Genomic DNA, 25,111 nt, shown 5'->3' with positions numbered 1-25,111 from the left:
GCAGAAAACGGGACAAGTTCCGGCTTTTTAAAAATTATGAGATACGAGAAACAGGTCAGTGCGTAAATTAGTTCCTGTTTACCTTAGCAATACCTAATAAATTTATATTGTAATATAACATTATATATATATATATATATATATATATATATATATATATTGTATAAGCTGTAAAATATAAAGAGCATTTAACTTACAATATAGTAGGACATCATGCTGCTTGCATTTGCTCATTTGCCTTAGCTCGAATTCGTGACATTACATTGGGTGAGAAATTGACTCTTGAACTGAAGAATGCCAGAAATATTTCTCAAGAAATATCTTCTCGAGAATAGCTTTATTCTTCACTAATCTTTCATAAAATTTACTGCACTGCTCTGTGAAGTTACCCGTACTAGTAACATAGATTTCATTGTTGCAACATGTAAGTAAGATTTTTCACTTGTCAATGTTATTCATGATAGATGAAAACACCTACTGCTTTTAATAGAATATCAATTTCTATATTTCGAGCAGTACTGCGAACTATAGATGATATTTAATGTAGGGAATTTCAGTTCAGTTCTTGCCTCTTGTTGTTATTAATTATTAATACCTTTACAAGGAGTAAAGGTACTCGGTTTCTTATTTACTTCTTTCTGCTTGCATAAAACGGTACACATACTACTTTTTTTTTTCATCTACTGACGGGAGGGCCGGGACACGCCACTAAAACGGGACGTATGGTCGCCCTATGTGAGCATCAATTTCTTAGCTATCGTCTTTCAGCTTTCATTATGTTTATACATAATGTCAACAATTACTGTGCTTTGTGCCTAATATGCAGGGATGTAAAATATAAATAACACAGTATTGGTTGCTTCTACCTACTATCTGAAGCAGGTAGGAATATCGTAAACTCCTTCTATCTCCACCAACCTACAGCGTAGGATTTTTATAGAAAAACATGCGAAAGGTGATTCAATTAAAACTGAAACTGTTTACCTTTAGAGTATTCATTTATTAATCGATCTTTAAAGTAGAGTTTTAATAGGATGTTGTGATGTGTAATATTAAGTAAAATTGTTAACTCACATTTCATAGAACTGTTTAGTGAATTGGTCAACGTTAGACTATCAGAGTTGGACTATTACATACCTCGATGAACGGGGTTCGAACTTCAGGCTTCGAAGTTCGTCTTCTGACTTCCTCACAGTGGATGGATGTCCACTGGAACGTAGTTAACAGCTGATTCCCAATAGTGGCTCTATCGAGAATAATACTTGGAGACTAACACTTCTACGGATCTCCAAAACTAACCATAGAGACTGATCCTAGAATGTCTCTCCGGTGACTGATGTGTAGACACTCATCACCAACAACTCATCCCAAACTGATCGAGACTGATCCCAATTCAGCCAAACATTAGCTTTTTATCATGCTGTCCACGATGACAAATTTGTTATTCCTTGATTACAAATTCTGAAGTTTTCCATCTCTGAGCCGAAATTGTGCTGATTCACAATTTCTGCATTTTCTCTCCTTGACCAAATTCTCTAGACAGCTTATGTCTGCGAAATTCACACTTTTACCTAATTTTGATATTGTGTCTATGTTGACATAAATTTCTACAACGTTTTACATTTATTTGTTTCGTATTTGTTTTTGTTATTCTTATGACACTGCAGACTCGTGTCTATTTCTTGAAGAAACAACAAGCATCAGCAATGCGTAATACGATGATATAACATGTCTGCAACCTAATTACAACAATTTAAAATAATAAACAAACATTTTACTATTTCCTTCTGAAACCAATTAATGAGATTGAATAAATTTTGATCTTAAAATCTTCCATAATTTCGGCGTACCGTGACACGCCCCCACTTTAAAATGAGGCATCTCCGATGACGACTAGATCTTTGCAAAAGATCGGCTTTCGGAGAACTCCCTGTATATAAAATTTCAAAATTATTAATTTATGTGCAAATTACAAAAAAAAAAAAAAATTCTTTTAAATTAAAAACCAAAATTATACTGTTAAGAAAAACAAACAAAATTAATGATTAATTCATTCTCACGGATTTTCTTTTTCCTCTGTTTTTTTTTTTTTTTTTTTTCAAAAGTTCATTCAATTCTTTCTCTTTATGACTCTAAATCTGTTTGATAACAGTATACTGCATGTATCTGCCATCTGTTGTAGAAACTCAACACTACTTGAACTTTGTCTGTCATCAACACACTAACGAATGTTTCCAACCTAAGTCCTTTCTTAGGGAAATTGAAACTAATATATCGGCATTTAATTTATATATACACACACACTATAGTATATTTCTATACACTTTCACTGTGGTTTTTATCTTGAATTCACTAAAACACTCATACACTAACACAAACTGTATTATAGTTTCAGCAAACTTGACCTAAATTCATAAACATAGTTGGCAACTCAATGTCAACTTTGCGTCAACGCTTTTATGCTAAAATGATGATCTTAGCAAAACTTCATCTCTCTTCTTCTCTTTCACCGACTTCCGTTTAACCTTGACCAGATTACACATCCGCTCTACGTGTAAAGCGTCCTTCCAATACATAACGATCTACGTCCACTCTTTGTCCATTCACTCTTACAGTTTTACTGCATGAAATAATACCACCTCGATATCTTAATTAACCAATTCACAGTCCAAATGTGAAATAAATGTGATTCTGAATATATTACTTTTTTTTTAATTAAATGTGCATACGTGATGTGTGATTACGTGTGTGACAGTGTTATATTTTTTTTTTCACATCCTTTATTCTTCTATACATCGTCTCTACTTTTTAATGGTAAGTACTCTACTTTTATTATTTTTCTATTAGTTGATATTATTTATTAAATTTAAACAATATTTATAATATTATACATGTCTTATTTAAAAATATTTTTATTCCTATTATTAATTATGTTTCCCGTAACCTACTTTCTTTAATTATCCTTATTATTAAATCATTTATTTTATCACAATTCACTGTACACAAAACGTATTTACAGATTCGGGATTTTCACTGATGCAGATTCATATTTCCATGAATCTGGGAATAGGCTTTGGATGATTACTTGCGGCCATACTCGCAAGACATCTATAAAAAACATTTTGCATACAGTTACTTCATTTATTTATTTAACTTTCGTTACTACTATTTATTTATTTATTTTAAAAAAAATATTTAATTTAAAATCTCCATTCTTCTCCATACTCAAAAATATTTTATTATGTATTTATCTATTTAAGTTTGTCAAAATCGGGTATGAAATCAAATAAATAAAAATTGATATATCTAGATGTTATTTCGATAATAAATAGTACATCTATTGTACTCCATAATCGTCTATTCTTAGTTATTAACTTAAACGTCTTTAGTTACTGGCCTTGTAACATAAAAACTATCTAAGTTTTCGTCACTTTCAGGTTTAATCAATAATATCATAATAATTAATAATATAATATAATAATCTTAATAATAATGTAATGTTAATAGCGCTAGATAATACTTAATTAATTCATTTTGCCAAATGGCCTACGCTTTGAAACGATATCTCCGATCAGTTTAATAAACATGATACTTTAACTCGTCTCTTAATGTTCTGTATCTATTAAGGGTTTCTTAGCTGACTGCATATAGCAAAGTCCTATTTCCCCTAAAAATATCTCTTATAGTAAGCTTTACTTTATTTCTTATAGCTATAGCTAGAGCTCTCTATCTTTCAACTAGTATATATATATTCTTTGCTTACTCATTTACTTATTTATTTAGCTAGCTTCTTTTTTTTTCATTAACATTACTATAATATAATAATCATAAGTTTAATAATATAATAATCATAATAATAATTAATAATTAATAATTGTCAATTCCAGCTATAATAAAATATTTCAAGATTAATCAAAATCTTGACTTGTCATATCCGTAATGAACTATCTATTCATCTATTTTCTATTAAATTAGCTATCTATTTCTCTATTATCTTATTTTCCTTCTCTTTTCCTCTTTCCAGATCTATCCATCTCTCCTCTTTCTCATTTTCTCATTCCTTAATTAAATGTCTGTGATAAGTCTATTTTTGTACCTTTCCTTATCCTAGAACTTAACTACTCTAACTTAATCGCTAGATAGCAAGCCTTATTTTTCTATTCCTAATTTCCTTACCATTTAAATTATTACTATGCCTACAATCCAATTAAAAAAAAAATTCAAAATTTTGATCTTTCTAGATACTCAGCTAAATAGGTAAGATTCACGCAAAAAAAAAAAAAAAAATCACTGCTTTGCGAAACGACAAGTGGGTATCTAATTCCTCTCTGTACCGCCTTAATGTCGCCGAAGACTTATGTGTTCATTTTAAATAAAAATTTTCGTGAGAGGTTTGGTGCACTCCCAGTTCAACGTCACGAAAATGTGATTTCTAACCTACCTAGGTTTTCCTATCAAGAATTTCCTAATTATGATGAATATATTTACTATATTTAAAAACTTAATCACTACACATTTAATTTCATCAATCATTTTTTTTTCATTCTATCTTGCCTTTATTTCTTCTTATTTACTAATTTACTCTTCTTCTTTTTTTTTCCAGATAGCTTCTTAGTCATAATTACTTCCTTTATTATCTCGTTATTTAATCATATTTAATACTTTAAACTCATATTTCTTTAATAATGTATCGTTTATTATGTCGTAAAGACATCTTTATTTATTAAATTTAAATTCTAGTATTTACTTCTCTTTTAAATTCATTTTTAAATTCCTAATAATTAATAATTACACTTATTTAAATCTTACTAATAATAATATACAAATCTTTAACCCTGTAACCTTAATAATTTACTATTGACTAACCTATTCTTAAAATTAACTATAATTCCTATGACTATTACCTAATCCCATAATATAAAACTTACAAATATAACTAATAATAATGCTATATGCATTCTAATGAGTCTAGTCATAACTCGTACATCTACATTTGTACTGAATCTACCATTTACCATATCGCCTTTTACTTCTTTCTAGATAAAAATTTGCGAATGCTACTGTGTCTAATAGTATATTCTCTCTTGATATAATTATTTTTGATTTTTTCTCCAATGATCCAAAAGTACTGACTATGTCCGCAATCTGAACTGCGTCAGAGCATTCAAATGTGTTCTTAAATCGTTCTAGCCAAGTGTTGACCCTTGTTTGGTCCACACACTCTCTAAAAATAGCGCATATCTTATACGATATACCGTTTAATTTTAAAGCAAAAAATGTGGCATTCTTTAGACTTAACGACACCTCCACCACTCCTGATACTACTGACATAAAATGCCTACGGTATCCTAATTCTACCAGTTTATTTATATCAAAGTCTTTTTGCTGAAAAGTAACCATGTACCATTTCTGTTTTTTTCCATACTTGTCTATTTTCTCTAATTACTTCTTCTTTTTCTGACGAATACGTCGGACCATATTCATTAAAACTTCGTAGTACTCCCATATCTAATCTATAGTACCTACTGTCTGAGAACATGGTTGCAGGTTCGCCGGTATCCTGCATGACCGGATAATGTTCCTTGTGGTTATTCAGCAATGACAACATGATTATAATTTATTCTTATTCTTACAAATTATCAGTATGGGTGGGTGGTGTGGGTTTAATCTAATTATTACTATTACTCGTTAACTTAACAGCCTTGACGTTTGAACATAATCTAGCCTAACGCATGTTCTTTCTTTATACTATTCTTAGCTAGCGACAGGTAATTACCGGGAATCGAACTCCTAAGCATCTGCACCATGACAACTAATACTGACCTTATGACGATCATTTGTTTATATAACTATGCGTAGGTTGAATAGATTGACTCAATGAGACTATGAGCGTTTAATCTTTAAATAGGCATTTATTAAATTAATAGTAGAGAGTGAGATGTTTGTATGTGTACTATTAAGTAAAAACTGTTGAATCACATTTCTTATAACTGTTGGTGAATTGGTCAACGTTAGACTATCAGAGTTGGACTATTACATACCTCGATGAACGGGGTTCGAACTTCAGGCTTCGAAGTTCGTCTTCTGACTTCCTCACAGTGGATGGATGTCCACTGGAACGTAGTTAACAGCTGATTCCCAATAGTGGCTCTATCGAGAATAATACTTGGAGACTAACGCTTCTACGGATCTCCAAAACTAACCATAGAGACTGATCCTAGAATGTCTCTCCGGTGACTGATGTGTAGACACTCATCACCAACAACTCATCCCAAACTGATCGAGACTGATCCCAATTCAGCCAAACATTAGCTTTTTATCATGCTGTCCACGATGACAAATTTGTTATTCCTTGATTACAAATTCTGAAGTTTTCCATCTCTGAGCCGAAATTGTGCTGATTCACAATTTCTGCATTTTCTCTCCTTGACCAAATTCTCTAGACAGCTTATGTCTGCGAAATTCACACTTTTACCTAATTTTGATATTGTGTCTATGTTGACATAAATTTCTACAACGTTTTACATTTATTTGTTTCGTATTTGTTTTTGTTATTCTTATGACACTGCAGACTCGTGTCTATTCCTTGAAGAAACAACAAGCATCAGCAATGCGTAATACGATGATATAACATGTCTGCAACCTAATTACAACAATTTAAAATAATAAACAAACATTTTACTATTTCCTTCTGAAACCAATTAATGAGATTGAATAAATTTTGATCTTAAAATCTTCCATAATTTCGGCGTACCGTGACAATAAGGACACGTCAAATTTTCGTAAATTCACAATTGTCATCTTCAGGAAAAGACTGTTGAACATACGAGGGATTTTCAGAAACAAGATTACAAAGTCTACAGTGAAACGTGTATATATTGTTTCATACAACCAATACAGCCAACAGGTAGTACATACATTACGTTATTTTTCGAAATGGTCACCATATCGGTTGAGACATTTATTGCATCTTGGAATGAGTTAGAAGGTTCTCTTCTGGTAAACATTCTGTCCTTGGGTGTTCAGCCACGTTGTCACGAAGTGTTTCACCTGCTAGTCTAAAGCGAAGTGACGCTTCCTAAAAGCTCCTTCAAGTGCAGAAACAAGTGAAAATTGCTTGGGGTAATGTCCAACTGTAGAGAGGGTGATCAATGATGTCCCAATCGTGTCGGATCGGCCACTGCGTTCCTCATAGGTAACGTTTTCTCTACTAGCTGCCGGCGAATTTCAGCCACAATTAAATGTTTCGTCAGGAGCCGCGGTGGCTCAGTGGTAGAGCGTTCACCTCTGGTGCTTGGAGTCCCGGGTTCGATCCCAGCCCCCGCCAAGTGAACTTTGTGGTGGACAAACACCGTGTACGTGGGTTTCCTCGGGGTTCTCCCGTTTCCTCCCACTTTCTTCATTCCACCATTTCATTCATTACTCATCATCACCGTCTTCTTTAGCCTAACCGGCATAACCGTTGGACGTAAAACTCACATTTCATTTCATTTCATTAAATGTTTCGTCCACAGAAATCGAATCTGAACAGACTTCTTCACGAGACCAGTTTTCCAAACGAGTTGCCATTTGTGTTTACACACAGCTAGCTCCGTAGGTGGTGGGTGGCTGAAACTCTACACAGTTGCCAACTCCATGTATTAAAATTACCGCACCTTCTCATTCCGCCATAACAGACGAAACTCCAGAAATATCAGCCTTGTAACCTTAGTTTCTGATCCACCCTCGTATATTTAAAAAAAAAAAATGAATAGGATTAGATACAGATACAAATACAAGTAGTAAGTTTTTCTTTATTTGTTTGTATGTTCAGTGTCTCACGTTCATGCTTCAAACCTAAGTGAGACTGTGATGATAATGAATGAAATAGTGGAATGGGAGGAAACGGGATAATCCCAATAAAACCCACGCACACAATGTTTGTCCAACACAGAGCTCACTTGACTCAGACTGGGATCGAACCAAGAACACCCGCACTAGAGGTGAGCATTCCATCACTGAGCCATCGCGGGCCGATAATAGTCAAATTATACAACTCTGAAATCATTTGTCTTCTATATATTAAATACTGTTGAGAATATGAAATGAATATGTTATTAGAAATCAATTCGCAATGAGATATTCCGCAATAAATTTTATTACCGGAATAAACCTGTTCTTGCATATCGTTGCATTGTGTTCAACATTAAGATCGAATTTGTTTCTGTTTTGCATTATTGTATTATGTATTGCTCTATGTGTAATTGAAGGTATCACCTCTTCTTATTCCAGATACTTGACCAGTATATTAAGATGAAGCACAACGAACTAAAGTTCGCCGGATACTTGGAATTTTATAAAGAAACTCGTTTTCAACACAGAGCGCCATTTTATGTAGTTTCTGCGTGTAAGTAGCGAAGTTCGGTACCCAACTAGTTTAACTCTATACGTCAACGAAAGTATATATTTACCCCTACATGTCCATACCATCTTCCCCCTATACTTTTCTTGTCAGTAACTTTGGAACGAATTTATCAATTTGAGCAGTTTTAGGGGTTAACAGTTTGAGAAATATAGGATTGAGGAGCTTAGTTCACTCTACACCAGAGCAAACTGTATTTAAAGCGATCACCTCATTCCAAAGTTACTGACGAGAAACGTATAAGGGGAAGATAGTATGTTACATTGCTAAGAGCTGTACATTATAGAGCTATGTAAAAGAAAAAGAAAACAAATGAACCCCACATTTCTTCTAAACATTCTGTACTCTGCCATAATGTAGCATACATTCAAGCGAAAGACTCGACGAGTTCAAATTCCGTATTAAACTGTAAAAATGACTTAACATCCCACGATTATACCCTTCAGACTAAGGGAGTCGATGATTGAAACAAGTGAATGATGATGGAAGAATTGGTGGAATGAGAAAGTGGGAGAAAACGGGAGTATCGCGAGAAAACCCATGAGCATGACGTTGTCCACCACAAACTTACTTGGCCGGCGATAGAACCAGAGACCCGACGCACCAGAGATAACGCTCTACCGCTGAGCCACCGTTCCCCCCCCCCCCTTCCACGGGTTAAACTGTAGATCGATGTCGAAGTAGCTTCGATAAGTGGAAAGAGACGGGAAGTAGCAAACAACCAATTTTTGATTCATAGAATTGCAAGAGATACTTCAATGGAACGAATGGCCAAATTTGCTTTATCCCTGTAAAGACAAAAATATAATTTGTTCACTTGAATTGTTTGAAATAATATCAAACGAACGTACCATATTGGTCTTCCACTGTCCATGGAAAAATTTATGTAAGAAAAGTTACAAGGGTATGACAAATACAGCATAGATGGAACGGTTCATGAGTAATGCTATCCAGAAAATTGTGAATTTACTAATATGTCTCCATGTCTGTGAGTGATAAGCTATGAGTGTGTGCATCAAATGAGTAGATGCAGGGTGTCGCGGTAGCTCAGTGGTAGAGCGGTCACCTCTGTGCGACAGTCCGTGGTCCGCAGGAGGTTGCTGTAGTACGTCGCATTGATTGTGGCCCTGCGTGCCAGGAAATCAGTGCATATCACGCCGTCTTTTTCTCAGATTATCGTCAGCATCATTTTGCCAGCGGACACTTGTGCCTTCAATTTTCGGGCGCGGCAAGTGTGGATGCCTCCACTCCATGCTGGAGCGCTTTGACCTTGAAGTGTAATAACGCAGCCCAGCTCTCATCGCAGGTTGATTTTTCAAGGAAGTTCTCGCCTTCTCTCTGAAATCGCTGCAGATGCTGAGACAAAACGTTTTGCGTACATTGCTTCTGGTCAAACGTTAGCATTTTTGGGACCCACTGGTTGTGACTTTTTGGAAGTGAATGTGTTCGTGGATGATCGTTTCCACACTTCCCACGCTGATGTTTTTACATTCAAATCTCTCACACTGATGAGTCAATTACTCAGAATGAGCTGCTCCACCCGACAAATGTTGGTTTCATTAACTGCAGTAACTCGGCGTGTAGTATGGGTCACGTGAAGAAGGGATTCTCTTCCTGCATTAAACTTTGAATATCACTCATACACTTACGACTAAAAGAGAGTTTCTTCGCCTTATTTTGCACTTAATCTTCTGGGGATTTCAGCAGGTTTCACGCCTTCCTTTAGGAGGAACTTGATGATGTAGCGCTGCTCCACTGGGTCCGCCAGCTCCACACTGTCAGACTTGTTGCTATCGTTCATCACCGCTCTCTGAGACTTCATCTCCTCAACTGCTCCTTGTTGCAGAAAAGTGTCAGGACTGTGCTATCACAAGATGGGACACGGAAGCCAAGCTGTGCACAGCAATACCTGAAAAAAAAAATAATAAATTGAACGTCCCTCGTAATATTATTACATTCTGTGATTATAATTTTTCCGAAAGCGACGAGCATTTCAATAGTCTCGTCAGATTCATATAGCTGTTAGAGTTATTAGATATCTATATCTATCTATCTATCTATCTATATATATGTATATATATATATATTCTGTAACAAAGTAACTGCACCACTCAAGATATTTACACAAACAAAAATATCTTTCAATATCAAAATAATTATGTACGCTAGAATGTCGAATCGAGTCTCAAATTGTTGCTTGGTGCTACTTGATGCTTTTTGTACTATTTTCACAGCTGTTTTTAATTCTGCTTGCCCCCAACAGGTGGCTCTGATATCTTTGGGGAAATGACTGATGCCTATTAATTAGATATAGTCTGTTTACAGGTGAAAATTGCGTGGATAATCGTTGTTCCAAACTTATTCAGTTGTTAAATATAGTTTTCCAAGAGTTTTTCTCGGTTATACATGGTGCATTATTGTAGCAAGTTTGTGCAGTAACTGTGAATAGAATAATAAGCGATACGTCACCATGCAAACAAGGGATGATACTTGCTCTTAAATCAGCGGGCTTTTCACAGCAGAAGACAGCTGCAAAAGTTTGTGTGGATCATAACAGTAGTAAGAATTCTTAGGAAGCAAAGAAATCTTGCCACGTCATCTCTCAGAAGAAATTGTGGGAGAAAACCATAAATAAGTCCACTTGTTGTGTGGAAAATAAAGGCAGTAACATCAAACGTTCGACCTTCTATTACAAGAAAAATTGCTCGAACTGTTTCTAATGGTGTTGGTGTCAGTGTGTCTGACCTGACCATTATCAAAGAACTGAAGAAAGAAGGAATTTCGAAGAAAAGGTCATGGGAAAAGCCTTGTCTTGCGAAAAAGCACATCAAAACGAGAAAACAGTTTTGTGACATGTACGGTACCTGGGGTGTTGACCAATGGAAACACGTAATATTTTCTGACGAGAAGAAATTTATGTTACCTGGGAATGATAGCGATGTGAGGCTCTGGATGAGGAAGGGTGAGAAACTGAAGAGTGATTGCGTTTGGCAACACAAAAGTTCAATGCAAGTGTTATGGTGTAGGGTTTCACCTCGAGAGGTGTGGGCAGACTTTAAATTTGTACTGGCACCGTTTCTGTCGAACGATACATTATAATAGCATCAAAAAGGTTATTGCCAATTGCTAGAGATTACTTTTCATGTGAGGGGCGCGGTGGCTCAGTGGTAGAGCGTTCACCTCCAGTGCTTGGGGTCCCTGGTTCGATTCCAGCTCGCGCCGTGTGGACTTTGTGGTGGACAAACACCGTGCTCGTGAGTTTTCTCGGGGTTCTCCCGTTTCCTCCCACTTTCTTCATTCCACCATTTCACTCATATCTCATTATCACAGTCTCCTTTAGCCTAACCGGCATAACCGTGGGACGTTAAACTTAAAGATTTTTTTTTTCATGTGGAAATTTAAGTTACTTCATCTTCCAAGACGATAACGCTCCCTGTCACAGAGCACGAGTAGTAAGTACGTGGTGTTCTGAGGTGGGCATTAACCGGTTGTGGTGGCCACCGAACTCCCCTGATATGAACCCCATTGAGAATTTGTGGCACCTCATGTCCCGTAGGCTTCAGGGAAAAACCTTTAAGACCACGACAGAGCTCATTTAAGCCATTGTTGCTGTATGGTACCAAGAAATAGAGGTTATTGTGTGCCAAGCATTGGTGTACAGCATATCACAGAGGTTGGCAGCACTGGAGGTGGCTAAGGGATGGTATATTATGTTCTGAGAGACATTTGTAGGAAAATTAACTTTTTTGTTTATCTCAATATTCATGAGGTCTTTTATTTGTACGTATAAAACACATTAAGTTTTGCTCATAATGATCATTATTGTAATGTCATATTTTGCCATTTGTTAACAGTATTACTTTATTTAAAAGCAATATACCGAGATTATTTGTATCATATAGCCATAATTAATGGCATTATGTGAACAACTAGTTTGTTAGTTATTAACATACATACCAACCAAGGCCTCGGATAGATGTAATGTTTAATATAAACAGTATTACTTGCTGTGAATCATCAAAACCACAATATTTCTTGTGTTGGGTTAAGTGGTGTAGTTATTTTGTTATAGACTGTATATATATATCACTTCAGTATGTAACCATTGGAAGAATCTATTCGTTCTAAATATTCCCTTTAACAATATCAGTCTTTTTCTGTTACTTATGTACTTGAACTCTTCCTGTATATTTACATGTCCTTAAAATATTTTGTTGTTTTATTTCAGGGAATGTGTTGTTATTGATTATGTCTACAGCTTTATATAAACGCTACGGAAATTTCGGAAGTGACTGTGACTCAGAGAAACTCGCAAGACCAGTCGTTTATATTTGTGTAGTAATAACCATAGAGTGTGTAATTCTTACTGGTATTCTAATTTCATATCTTGGTAAGTAAGTTGAAGAACTCTTTTTAAATTATATTTTGTAATTTCAAACTTTTACCATCGTGTTGTTTCAAAGGTTTGTGCTTGTATAAATATATTTATTTAATAACCATTATGTGTGCAGAATTTTATTTCCTAGATTTCTCAGTGAAACAATTATCATATGCGAATAATTGTTGATCACTAGTAGAAAAGAAAAGACTAAGTGTATGGTTTTGTTAAACCTTCCACGTAATCTCTAAATCAACAAAATCGATGTATAAATTAGTATAGTCCAGAAGGTATAACGTCTTTGGCTTCCCGCACTTGGATCTGCTCGTCACTGGAGGTGTAGTAAGAGGGTAGTCAATCACCACCAACCATCTACTGCGCTCAGCGAGCCACTCTCCATAAACATTACTACAACTTTTCGCGGGAAGCGAACGACGTTATACCTTCCGTACTATAGCATTCTTTCACTGTAGCAAAGATATATATTTGATACTCATTTGAGATTAACACTTGGGGCAACGGTGGCTCAGTGGTAGAGTGCTTCCCGCTGGTGCGTGAGGTTCCTGGTTTCATCCCCGGCGAAGTAGGTTTGTGGTGAACATTATGTCTGTGGGTTTCTTCGAGGTTCTTCCGTTTCCTCCCACTTTCTCATTCCACCAATTCTACCATTATCATTCACTTGCCTTAATTATCGTCTCCCTTAGCCTAAAGGGTATAATCGTGGGACGTTAAACTCTGAGATTAACACTAGACAGAAAAAAATCAGTAATATACTTTCCATTGTCTATGACTATCTGTCAACGCTTACCAGTTTTTTTGATTCCACCCCTAAAGAAATTTCAGTTGAAATGATCCAATAAGTCCAATTTAAGGATCATTTTTATTATGAAATAAGTTTCCTTGAAGATTGATAAACAGAAAGCGCATGAAGCAGGAATTCTAATTGAAGTTATTAACGACCTGACCATAACGAGCAATCAAGGAAACATAAATGGTCACCCATGGATTTCTTTTGTTTTCACTTAAAGGGTGCGGTCGGTATATATCAACTCAGTTTTCGAACCTTGTGCATGTAATGCAGATGTCGGACGATGGTTACTGATTCAGTTCATAATGTTTGCTAATTCTTGAGTTGATTGTAATGAGGGTCATCATGCATTATTGCGCGTAAATGGTGTTTATTAAAGCACGATAGTCCTCTGAAACTTAGAAGACCATTTAGATCGAAGGTTCTACCTGTGTAACATCAAAACTGTCTTGCCATCCTTTCCCGGTGAAAGTTTCTTCTGTACAGCACAAATATTTGGAATATCTCTGTTGCCTTTGCTTTTATACTGTATTAGGAAAATACGTCATTAAGTATGTTTCTTCTTTCTCTTCTTCTTCTTATTATTATTATTATTAGAGTAGTAGTTGTAGTAGTAGTAGTAGTAGTAGATTATTATTATTATTATTATTATTATTATTATTATTATTATTATTATTATTATTATTATTATTATTATTATTATTATTATTATTATTATTTTCACTTACATGAAACTTGTGGCCATTACCCCACAAATAGCATTAACGTCTTACAAGTCTTCAAAATTCAAGACATATTCACAAGCATAACAATAGCATGACAAATGAACGTAATGCAACTAGATGGTGTCAGACCAAAAACAAACGCTACCAAGTAATGCATCAACCCAAGACTAACGCTAGGCTAAAATGGGACTATTCTGTTTGTACTGTTTTGAAAACATTCTCTCAAATTTTCAGTTAAGAATTTTCTGGTAGAACTATACAAACCCGGGAAGCATGTATGTTAACTGATCTATTTTGAAGTGTATTTTGTGGTTATCTATATAGGAAGGATTAAATACCAGAGTTGAGCGATCTACACGCCGACCTAAATTCAGATAAGAATATATTCTTTCTGTGATGGGAGTAAAATGTAGTCTCCCCTAAACTTAAGCTTATCGATTTTTGTTGTTACGTGAAAATGGAGAAAGTGACTTTTCCTCTTTACGATTCATATCCGTTCGTGCACTTATTGTGTTAAAGTGCTAATTGGATAACTATTGTGAATCCATTTAAGATATTGCTATAAGATAATAATAATAATAATAGCTGTTCTGAACTTACACTATTTAGTCTTGGAAACCGCAAGTATATAACGTTTATTTTACTAATGTATAGGACAGCGTTTCTCAACCTTTTTTTTCTGTGGGGCACACCAAAGTACGTTTCAAGTTTTCGCGACACTGCATGTGATTTTTTTTTTCCTAGATGCAAAAAAGCAAATACATAAAAATACACACATTTCTTTTATTATGGAACGACTATGAGATACAAAAGCAGACTTTGCAGCTTTAAACTCGGAAGACAAGTGTGAAAAAATTAAGTCGATTGGCGATTTTTTTTTTTTTTACTTTCTTCTAAAGGTAATTTCTTTGCGGAAAATCTTAGAAAACGTTAAAATTCTCGCGACACACTTGATATGAATCCACGACACAGCGGTTGAGAAACGCTGGTATAGGACATTGTACAATGACTTGTTATGTCGTCTTTCCCCCCCTCCTCCCCTCCTGAACGACAGTTTGAAATCTCGTTTAAGATCAATACAACGTCCTTTGTACAGTCAGCGACAAAAGTTCTTTAAGATTGGTCAAATATTTTTAGGAATAACGGTATGGCTGGAACATAAAAGAAAAATTACATTTTTTTTTAATTTAGTGAAAACTGTACTCAAGTTATCCGTCCATTCTGGATTACTTAAGAAACTAATTTCATCAAATGGAAAGAAATGTTGTCGCTGACTGTACAAATCTAATAAATAAAAAGATTTTACTAAATCGTTAGAGATCAAACACGATAACATGCATAAATAATTTATCTCCACAAGCTACCGTGATCATTGCGTAAATTAATCGTGTAAATGCAAAACAAAGAAATAGTCTGTTGTCAGTGTAATATTAAGTAATGCCATGTTAAGTGAGTAATATATAGGATTTTTTTACTTTCAGCAAAAGTGATAAGATTTAATCTCAGCAAAGCTCGCCCTGACATTTTGAAAGAAGAATGGATGATAAGATTTGTGCAGGGTGATTATGGTGGAGAAATTGGTTCAAGGTAAGTATTCGTAATGTACCATATGAGAAACGTCCTACAGTTAATGTTCCGGCCTGTTAGTAGATTACGTAGACTTATATTTTCGCTATCGCTTTTCCGCTTAATCTCTAGACTCTACGCTGTTTTCGTAATTATTATGTAAAAGCTGGATCCTGGAGAGATGAATGTTTTCACATGTTTCGGAAACCATTATTCAACAACATTTGTGTGATCGTCATTGTTGGAAGATTTTGAGGGCCGTGGTGGCTCAGTGGTAGAGCGTTCACCTCTGGTGCATGGGGTCCCGGGTTCAAACCTTGCTTCCATCAAGTGAGCTTTGTGGTGGACAAACACCGTGTGCGTTGGTTTCCTCGGGGTTCTCCCGTTTCCTCCCACTTTCTTCATTCCACCATTTCATTCATTTCTCATCATCATCATCTCCTTTAGCCTAGCCGGCATAACCGTGGGACGTAAAACTCAAAGATTTCAAAAATTTTGACATCGGAGATGCTTCTTGAACTTAGAAAACAAGTAATGGTTATTTGAGATCAAATTAAGTGAATACAGAGAGTGTTCCAGTATTTGGAACCTTGCTTGTCGGGTGGTAGTTTTGTCCTGAAGAAACAAAACACCGTGTTACAGTTTTCTGCCTCTCTTTGATATGGTGGTCTCACATACTTTCTGGTATCAATTCGACGCAAATCTGGCCTTGAGCCAATGTGTATGTAAAGTAAGGGAGAAACATATTTACATACCTAGTTAGTTGTATCAAATCGAAAACACTGCTTGTGAATCATAACTAATTTACTCGCTCATTTATGGCTTATAGAACTGGGAGGTTCTGTGCCACACTCACCATAGCACTTCGCCGGAATTAAATCTTGAGCAAGAATCTTTAGAATTGTACTTTAAGCTATGTAACTCGAAAGATAACTAATTATAATGGCTTCGTGTTTACACTTAAATTTCCCATACCGACCAGAAAACAATTTTTCATAAGTAACGTTCTAATATAGTGACTGGCAACTCTGCATTACGCAGGAGAGGTGATTATGTTACATATGCAGGAAAATACTTTTATTATTATTAAGTTTTCGGATGTATTTTTACGCCTGATAGTTTGAGTTTTAGGAAAGTGTGCAGTGACTTTGAGAGGTCGTGTCCGTCAAATAATGATAGACGTATCATATAACATCTTTTCAATTAAAACACTAAAAGATGACGTCCTCCGTAGAAGATACCAGCAAGCTGTAAGAGGTATCGCAATTACAAGGGTCGAATTCAAATAAGCATACGTTAGGTACGTGAATATTTATTTTCTTATTTATACATAATGGCGTACGAGATGAATACTCTTTCTAACATATATAAGATAAAGGTTACCTTTCTCGAGCGTATTGTTTGTAATTTTGTTGCCTAGATTATCAACATAAAATTACAATTACAGGACAAAAGATTAAGTAAACTTTATTTCATGTACAGTATTATATATAAGGTGATAGATAATTAACAAACAGTATACCATCAACGTCCCACAAACGTCATCTTTCGTGCAAAGGCCTGAGCACGAAACTTTGTTTGGTGTTAGTGAGATGGATGCTTCCACGTCATTTTCTGTTATTTCGTCTGAAGCTCAAAATGATGACCCAACTCGCGTCCACTGTAACAGTTGGGAGACCTAAAGGCAATAAAATCGTGTTGAAGAAGAGTCAAATAGCTGCAACATTGTTTCTGCGAGGTTTATGCCGAAAGTAATGCCTCTTATTTTTTGGTGTTAATACGTAACTTTCGAGGTGGATATTGTTCAACTTCCCTATTAATATCCTGTTATTTCCATTCTCTTTTAACGGATACAAAGAGCGGAGCAGTCAATCAAAATGCATTCTGACATAGATGTGTGTACGATACAGAGTTGTGTTATTGAACAAATAGCACCCATTGACATTCATCAATACTTGCTGAAAGTTTACAGAGACGCTGGAGTAGATGTAAATACAGTAAGGTAATGAATAGTTCGTTTCAGAAGTTGTGTACGCCAAGTCACAACTCAAGCGTCTTTGCTAAGCATCCACCTCTCACAATAAACAGCATCTCGATCAACTCATCTGTGTTGATCCAGGGTGTCTACTATAATTCCAAAATGAAATTTCGTGACTTTTCATGACCTTTTCTTTACCAAACAATAAAATTTCACAACATTCTGAAGAGAAAATTTGGGTGCGAAGTAGGCCGTATTTTCATGCATGTTATAGAAGCGTGCTTTCCTTGCGATTTGATTAGCGTCTAAAGCCGACCATACACATTTTTGGTGGTGAATTTTGACGTTTTATAGAACAAAATTTTCCAGTCTATACTTATATTTGTACAGATTAAAAATATCGTGACCCAAAAACTAAATTTCGTGACTTTTTGTTGACTTTCATGACCGTTTTCTGATTTCGTGACTTTTTCATGACTTTCGTGACCAATAGACATCCTGTAATCGGTGGATTACGACAAAGGGACTATGTGTACAGCTGAATGTTGGCTGTGATGTCTTTAAAATGGTGTTCGATAATCCATCCCATTGTTTGTGAGATAAGTCCCGAGAATGCTTACAGACAATCACAAAACTCAGCACATCGACATATGTCGAGGCTACTGAATCAGTACGAGACTAAAAATGACAATTTTTTGAACAGCACCGTCACCGGAGATGAAACGAAGTGTCACACTATGAATCGGGCTCCAAAAGATAATCCATGGGATGGCGACATGCGAATTCTTCATAAAAAGAAAGAAGGAAGTTCAAAATAGCGCACGTGCAGGAAAACTGACGAGCTCCGTCTTTCGAAATGGACATAATAAGATTCTTGTGGATATTTTGGAGCCTACGCTGGAAGAAAACGTTGATTGAGCTGAAATCCCGAATTATAAGTGTTATGCCAGAGAAAAAGAAAGTCTGTAGCTTGCAGCATGATAAAGACAGGCCTGATACCAGTGTTGGAAATTTGGTGGGACCGTTCTGCCACATCCGGTATACAGTCCAGATTTAACGCCTTCCGACTTCCATTTCTGTGATACTATGAAAGTTGGATTACTTGGCCAACAATTTCCTGATGTGGATTGTCTTCGGTCATTGTAGCTATTTAAAATAATGACTTGCTTCTACTGGTTCCAATTTTTACAAACGTCACCTACAGGCTCTTGTTCATCACTGGCAAATATAGATAGCAAATGGTGTGTATGTAGAAGAATAATTGTAAGTAGCTGAAACTTGCCTTATTCTAGTGCATAATTCAGTTCCCGATCTCTAATAGCGGAATGACCCACGTACCTCTCTGATGATGTAGGCGACAACCTCCTGAGAACCATTTTTATTTTTAAATTTATAATGAAAAATGGAGCCATGTAATACGTCAGCAAGTTTCTACTAATATTGAATGATATATCATCAGTCATCTTAAATAAGTACTGGTACACAATGCATATTATCCACAGTAATAGATATTGTTGATGCGTGTTGCATCATCATGTGACTAGCTTTCACAGAAGAATTCACAGTGCTATTTCGTAATGGTGGAATTAGCAACAGCTGTCATCTAGCGTTATAAATCTGCTGTGACATAAGTCATTTTAAGTTCTTTATCATTACTCATAGTTCAGTTTTCCCTATTTTGATGTGCGATGTCATCTCGCTTTATGAATCAAGGAATCGACTTGTTAGAAAAGAAAAGAAATAGAGACTGGGCTTTTGACATGCTACTAAAACATTTTGAATTTTAGAGGTCAACTGGGGAGGTTACGAACACGAACTTTTTGTACGCTTCTGGTAAATGTTTACTGCAGTATTTTTTATGTAATATTAGGAGTAGTAGTTGTAGGACCAGTATGAGGGATATCATTGTTGCGTCCAAAGCTTTAAGTATCATAACTGGGGTAAGTCTTTCTTCAAAGATAAAACACATATAATGAAAGTTTAGTTTAACGCTGCGAATACTAAGAGAAGTAGAAAGTTATCCATGTCCACGAAGCACTGGTTGTTATCGAGAAGTTTGGAGCTTGTGTAGGGCGTCATAAATGATTTCGTTTAAAATGTTTAAATAATAAACTGATAATTTTGAAAACAAGTTCAGTAAGTACCTCTTTGCAATTGGTATGATTTTCTTTTAATCAGTCGTGGATAAAATATGGTGCAGTTTATCATGTAATTCGCATGTTAATTTATATTTACAACGTACAAGTTCCAATCTCATATAAGGTCAATCTTATCCGTTACAAACTATAAAGTATTTCTCAATTATAAACCCATGTTTACTGGAAAAGTTGTTTTCTGTTTGGTAGGAAGATGATTAAAGTGCGAAGTCAACTGAAGTACTACAAGATATAAATGAGGGCACGGTGGCTCAGTGGTACAGTGCTTACCTCCGGTGCTTGGGTCCATGGTTCGATCCCCGACCAAGTAAGTTTGTGGTGGAAATCATCTTGCTCATGGGTTTTCGTGAGGTACTCCCGATTCTTCCCACTTTCTCATTCCACCACTTCTTCCATCATCATTCACTTGCCTTAATCATCCGTCTCCCTTAGACTAAAGGGCATAATAAGTTAGTGGGACGTTAAACTCGAATATTTCATTTCATTTTCCGTTGAATTTTAGAAACAAAAAGCAGTATTGAAACTTTGAAGAAAAAATATATCTTTTCTCTTGTGTATTGAAATTTGGTTTTGTTGCGGATTCAAACATTTTAATCTTTTATCTTCCCGTATTTCTTGCAGAGAAGGAAGCAGCGCACAGGAGCTGCTAGAAAAGCAAGCCGATGTTATAGAGAATTTAATGGAACAAAACAGAAGACTTAGTGAAAAAGTTATGCTGTTAAGCATGCAGCTGAAACGACAAAGAAATGCATGACTGACATCCGTGGACTATTTTAAGTATTCCGTTGTTTCTTTTTTAACCATTAACAAATATGTGCCTGTAATTTAATAATTGTACAAAATGTTACAATTTTGTATTTTTTAAGAAACATGTGATTAACATTATAGATTTTTATAAGTACTGTCACAATTTGTAATAAATAAATAAATAAATATTTCATCCACTTTCTTTTCATTTTATTTCTGTCAAAAGCACCGGTTGACCCATTTCCCTCATCAGAGATTGCTTTTTATTTATGAAATATCTCTTATACGAGGTGTATTCAAAAAGTATCGAACCTTATTTTTTCTTGCGTAACCAATGAAGCACGGGAGACTTTCTTCAGTGTAGATGTAGAGGGGATACTCACGGGGAGTCGTGATTTTTTTTCCCGGGTACAGAAAGCGTAAGTCGGTTGTAGTCGGCCAACGAGTGAAGATGTGACGTAAGTGGTCGTCGGATTTTAGTAAAAACTTGAGCACTGATATTGCATCAAATTTTGCCGAAATCTTGTCGATACCTAAGCGGAAATTATTCAATCGGATCGGTGCATTCAATTTTGAACGAGAATTTGAGCATGAGGAGAGTGTCCATGAAATTTGATTCAGGCTTTCATCGCCAAACACAATATTCCTGTGTGTCGTCAGGCGTCCTACTCATCCGACATAGCTTCGTGTGACATTTGGTTGTTTCCCAAGCTGAAAATGCCACTAAAAGGGACCCGATATGAGTCAAGAGAAGATATCATGCGGAATGCGACGGCACGGTTGCTCACCATTCCAAAAACTGCGTTTCACAAGTATTTCCAACAGTGGGGGGAGCGCTTGGAGAAGTGTGTGCATTACCAGGGAGACTACTTTGAAGGGGATTACTATTTCGGATTTCCAAACAGGGCCGTGCCGTGGAAAATCAGCACCCGGGGCGAGAGTATACGACGGCACCCCGATACATATGTTCCAAGCAATTTTTAATTTTTTCTCCCGAATTTTTCACCCCCCTTACTCCTGCGCCCGGGGCCGTCGCCCCGCTCCCCCCACGGCACGGCCCTGTTTCCAAATCAATAAATGTATTTTTGCACCTCGTAGATTTCGGCATCCCGTAACTTTGAAATAACGCGTTTTTCGCCCTATGTTCATATATACTTTTTTTTTTTTTTTTTTTTTTTTTTTAAGTGCGAGGGTTTCACCAGTGGATTTTGACTTACATAAATTAACATCCTATATGGAAAATATTGTTTGTTTCGTTTGGCATACTTGTAAGTAACTGTTTCAAAGCGACCGTAGGCTATTTTGAATTTTTGATGCGTATATAAGAGAAGAGAAGATAGATTGATAGGGAAAGAGGTGGTTTAAAATGAATGCCAAAAATTTAGAATCGCAAAGCATGTCATGTTAGATAAAACACGGTAGGTAAAAATAAGCAGACATACACATATGACTTACAATCTGGAAAATAGTACTATTAGGGGGTAAGACACCTCGGGGAATGGGGGAAGGGTGACGTAAAAATAATCGAAAACGATAGAATTAGTGTTGAATCCATAGTTTTCGGGGTCGCTGAGATGAATAGTCACTCCAATTGCCGTTTAAGTCCAAACTCAGCCCCATCAGCATTATGGACGAGATGAGAAGGGGGTGATAAGTAAGATGTTTAAAATGACCGAGATTAGCGTTGAATTCACAGTTTTTGGAGTCATTATGCTAACTGGTGACAATTTCTTAAATTTAAGACTTAAGTTTACTGAGGAATATACCAACTGGCAGGGGCAAACGTAAAGGCGTTGCTCATTGCTATTTATGCTACTCAGTTGTTGATTTTCAAATATTATGCATAAATGTTGCTGTGCGAAGCCGAGTACTTCTGATTAGTTTAATAACAACATTGGCCACAAGTAGGTATTCAGTTCCCAATTGCTTTGGAGTAGCAGTAGCTGATTGACATAAACAATATGCTATAGTGTGGGTTGTGATAATTGGTGGTAGTAGTAATGGCAACAGTTTGTCTCACTTGTTTCCCTGACTCAAGGGTGCATAGGACCACCTCAAGGTAATGGATACGTTGACTCACCCCAGGAGGGATGTATAGAACCCACATATGTACCTCTAGGTGTTTGGATGGTCCATTTTCTTCCCTTTTATGGGTAGAAAATTGCAAAAAGTTCAAAATTTGGATTTTTTTTTTTTTTTTTTACCTAATCTATCCCCTGTGATGAGGTTTTATCACGTAGGGATCCATTGTCTTTCATAGGACGGGATATATTAATAATCCCCGTATAATTTAAGGTTGTATGTATATGTCTACCTTAAATTTTCAAAATTTCCTATTTTTTAAAATTTGGTATAGTACTATAGGATTGCAGTATATACCTCTATAAATTTGGAAGGTTATTAAACTCATGTTTCTTCCTCTTTAATGATAGTTTATTACGTTATGGATGAATGTAAGGGCATCCATTGTTTTTCATAAGACATGGGTATATTATTGCATTTCTCTAAAATTTCTGGAGGAGTGTGTAACCCCACCCCTATTAAAATTTGGAAATTTTCATAGTGGAGAGTAGAATAGGAACACGATAAAGTTGGGTCTATTCCATAGATGTTCATTTTACTTCGACCTCACTCACCCTCGCAGTAGCAGTTGGCCCTCGCCCTCGCGAATAGAATTGTCCATCGCCCTCGCGCACCCTCACTCTCACCGTCGAAGCTTGTCCTCGCCCTCGCGGCCAAAACTTGTCCTCGCCCTCGCGCACCCTCACCCTCGCCATCAAAGCTTGTCCTCGCACCCTCACCCTCGCCATCGAAGCTTGCCCTCGCCCTCGCGCACCCTCACCCTCGCTGTCGAAGCTTCTCGCCCTCGCACACCCTCGCCCTTTTCGTCGAAGCTTTTCCTCGCCCTCGCGCACCCTCACCCTCGCCATCGAAGCTTGTCCTCGCCCTCGCGATAGGAGTTGTCCATTATCCTCGCTCGTCCTCGTCTTCGTGCACAAAACCTTTCCTCGCCCTCGCGCACCCTCGCCTTCGTGCACAAAACCTTTCCTCGCCCTCATATCATTGAGGGTGAGGAGGCCTCGAGAGGGCTTCCTTCGTGAGGATCAGAGCATCAATTATTCAACCTATTTGTTGAATCATTTCCTTATCGTCAGTGGCGGATCCAGGGGGGCGATCGCCTTCCCCCAGAAGAGGAAACTTCTTTATTTTATATATACAAATAAAACGCATCCCAGAGTTTGGAGCTCTTAAAAGTAGCTCTAAGTAGCAGTATTACAACCCACCACCCCCACAAGTCCGTCCTGGATCCGCCCTTGCTTAACAAACGTCCTAAAGAAAGGAAACTAAACATATCGTCGTATAACTTACTGTGGAACACCTAAAATGGAACAACTGTTACAATGGAGATCTCGGTCGATAGTGACGTTTACATCATTTATCAACAGTATCCAATGCCTTTACTTCAAAATGTCCCTTGAACTACGATGCAAGCATAAGTATTCAGCCACACAAGGGCGGCTCTCATGAGGGTGAGGGTGAAATCAAGGTTTGATGAGTGGCGGTAGAGTGACTGCCGCGGACTATCTGTCAGAATTTGACAGTCAACACGTTGGCCATCCCTGATGTATGTAGCGTAACTGAGGAATTTGAACAAATTCAAAGGGAAAGATCTAAAGAGCTTAATTTTGAAACTCCGTCAGCAAATAAATGAAATACTTCAGAACACTATTGTTGAATTATCACTCGGAAATATATACCCACTCTAACCTATAACATGAATGACTTCATTGATTTGAATGTGAATCTAAGTTAATTGGTATTTTAAAATATAAACTGAAATGTGTCAATGTGCTTGTAAGGTTAATTTCGATGCTCAAATATTGTTAATATTCACCACTAATAGAGATACATTTGTCCTACCTTAACAATGTTAAAATTTTTAATGTTTTTCAATAATTGCCATAAATATGAAACTTTGTCGTAAGAAACTAGCCTACCTAGGGGCCAATTTGTGCACTTTATCACGTTGGTCTTGGTTCATTTTTGGCAGCTATCATTGTTGGAAAGTTTATTTTCAGTAATTCCCACAATTATGAAATGATATTTTCAAACGTTGTCTCAAGGATTCCTTACACTACAAATACGTAAAGGCAAATGAAAAATGAAATCTTTAGTTTAAGATCCCACGATTATGCAAGCTAAATGCTAAAGGAGACAGAAGTGAATGATGAAAGAAATAGTTGAATGAGAATGTGGTAGGAAACTGGAGAATCCCCAGAAAACCCACGAACACGATGTCCTCCACCACGAACTTACTTGGACGGGAATCGAACATGCGACCCTTCGAACAA

General features: G+C 36.4%; 1 protein-coding gene across 3 annotated transcripts in view; it reads left to right on the top strand.

Moving 5' to 3' along the window:
* Nucleotides 1–20,957, top strand: part of LOC145663887 (transmembrane protein 192) — a 51,008-nt gene extending 30,051 nt beyond the window's left edge. For all 3 annotated transcript variants that reach the window (XM_081730040.1, XM_081730038.1, XM_081730039.1), the window contains exons 5-8: nucleotides 8,272–8,386; nucleotides 12,630–12,791; nucleotides 15,794–15,899; nucleotides 20,634–20,957. In XM_081730040.1, the coding sequence (XP_081586166.1) occupies nucleotides 8,272–8,386; nucleotides 12,630–12,791; nucleotides 15,794–15,899; nucleotides 20,634–20,766 (516 nt within the window). In that variant the 3' untranslated portion in view covers nucleotides 20,767–20,957. The remainder of the gene's footprint in view (nucleotides 1–8,271; nucleotides 8,387–12,629; nucleotides 12,792–15,793; nucleotides 15,900–20,633) is intronic.
* Nucleotides 20,958–25,111: the final 4,154 nt, after the last annotated feature.

Source organism: Thermobia domestica, chromosome 11, assembly GCF_964235325.1.
Source record: "Thermobia domestica chromosome 11, izTheDome1.hap1.1, whole genome shotgun sequence".
Lineage (NCBI taxonomy): Eukaryota > Metazoa > Arthropoda > Insecta > Zygentoma > Lepismatidae > Thermobia > Thermobia domestica.
The sequence above is the reverse complement of the archived record's forward strand: the minus strand, read 5'-3'. Positions and strand labels throughout refer to the sequence as shown.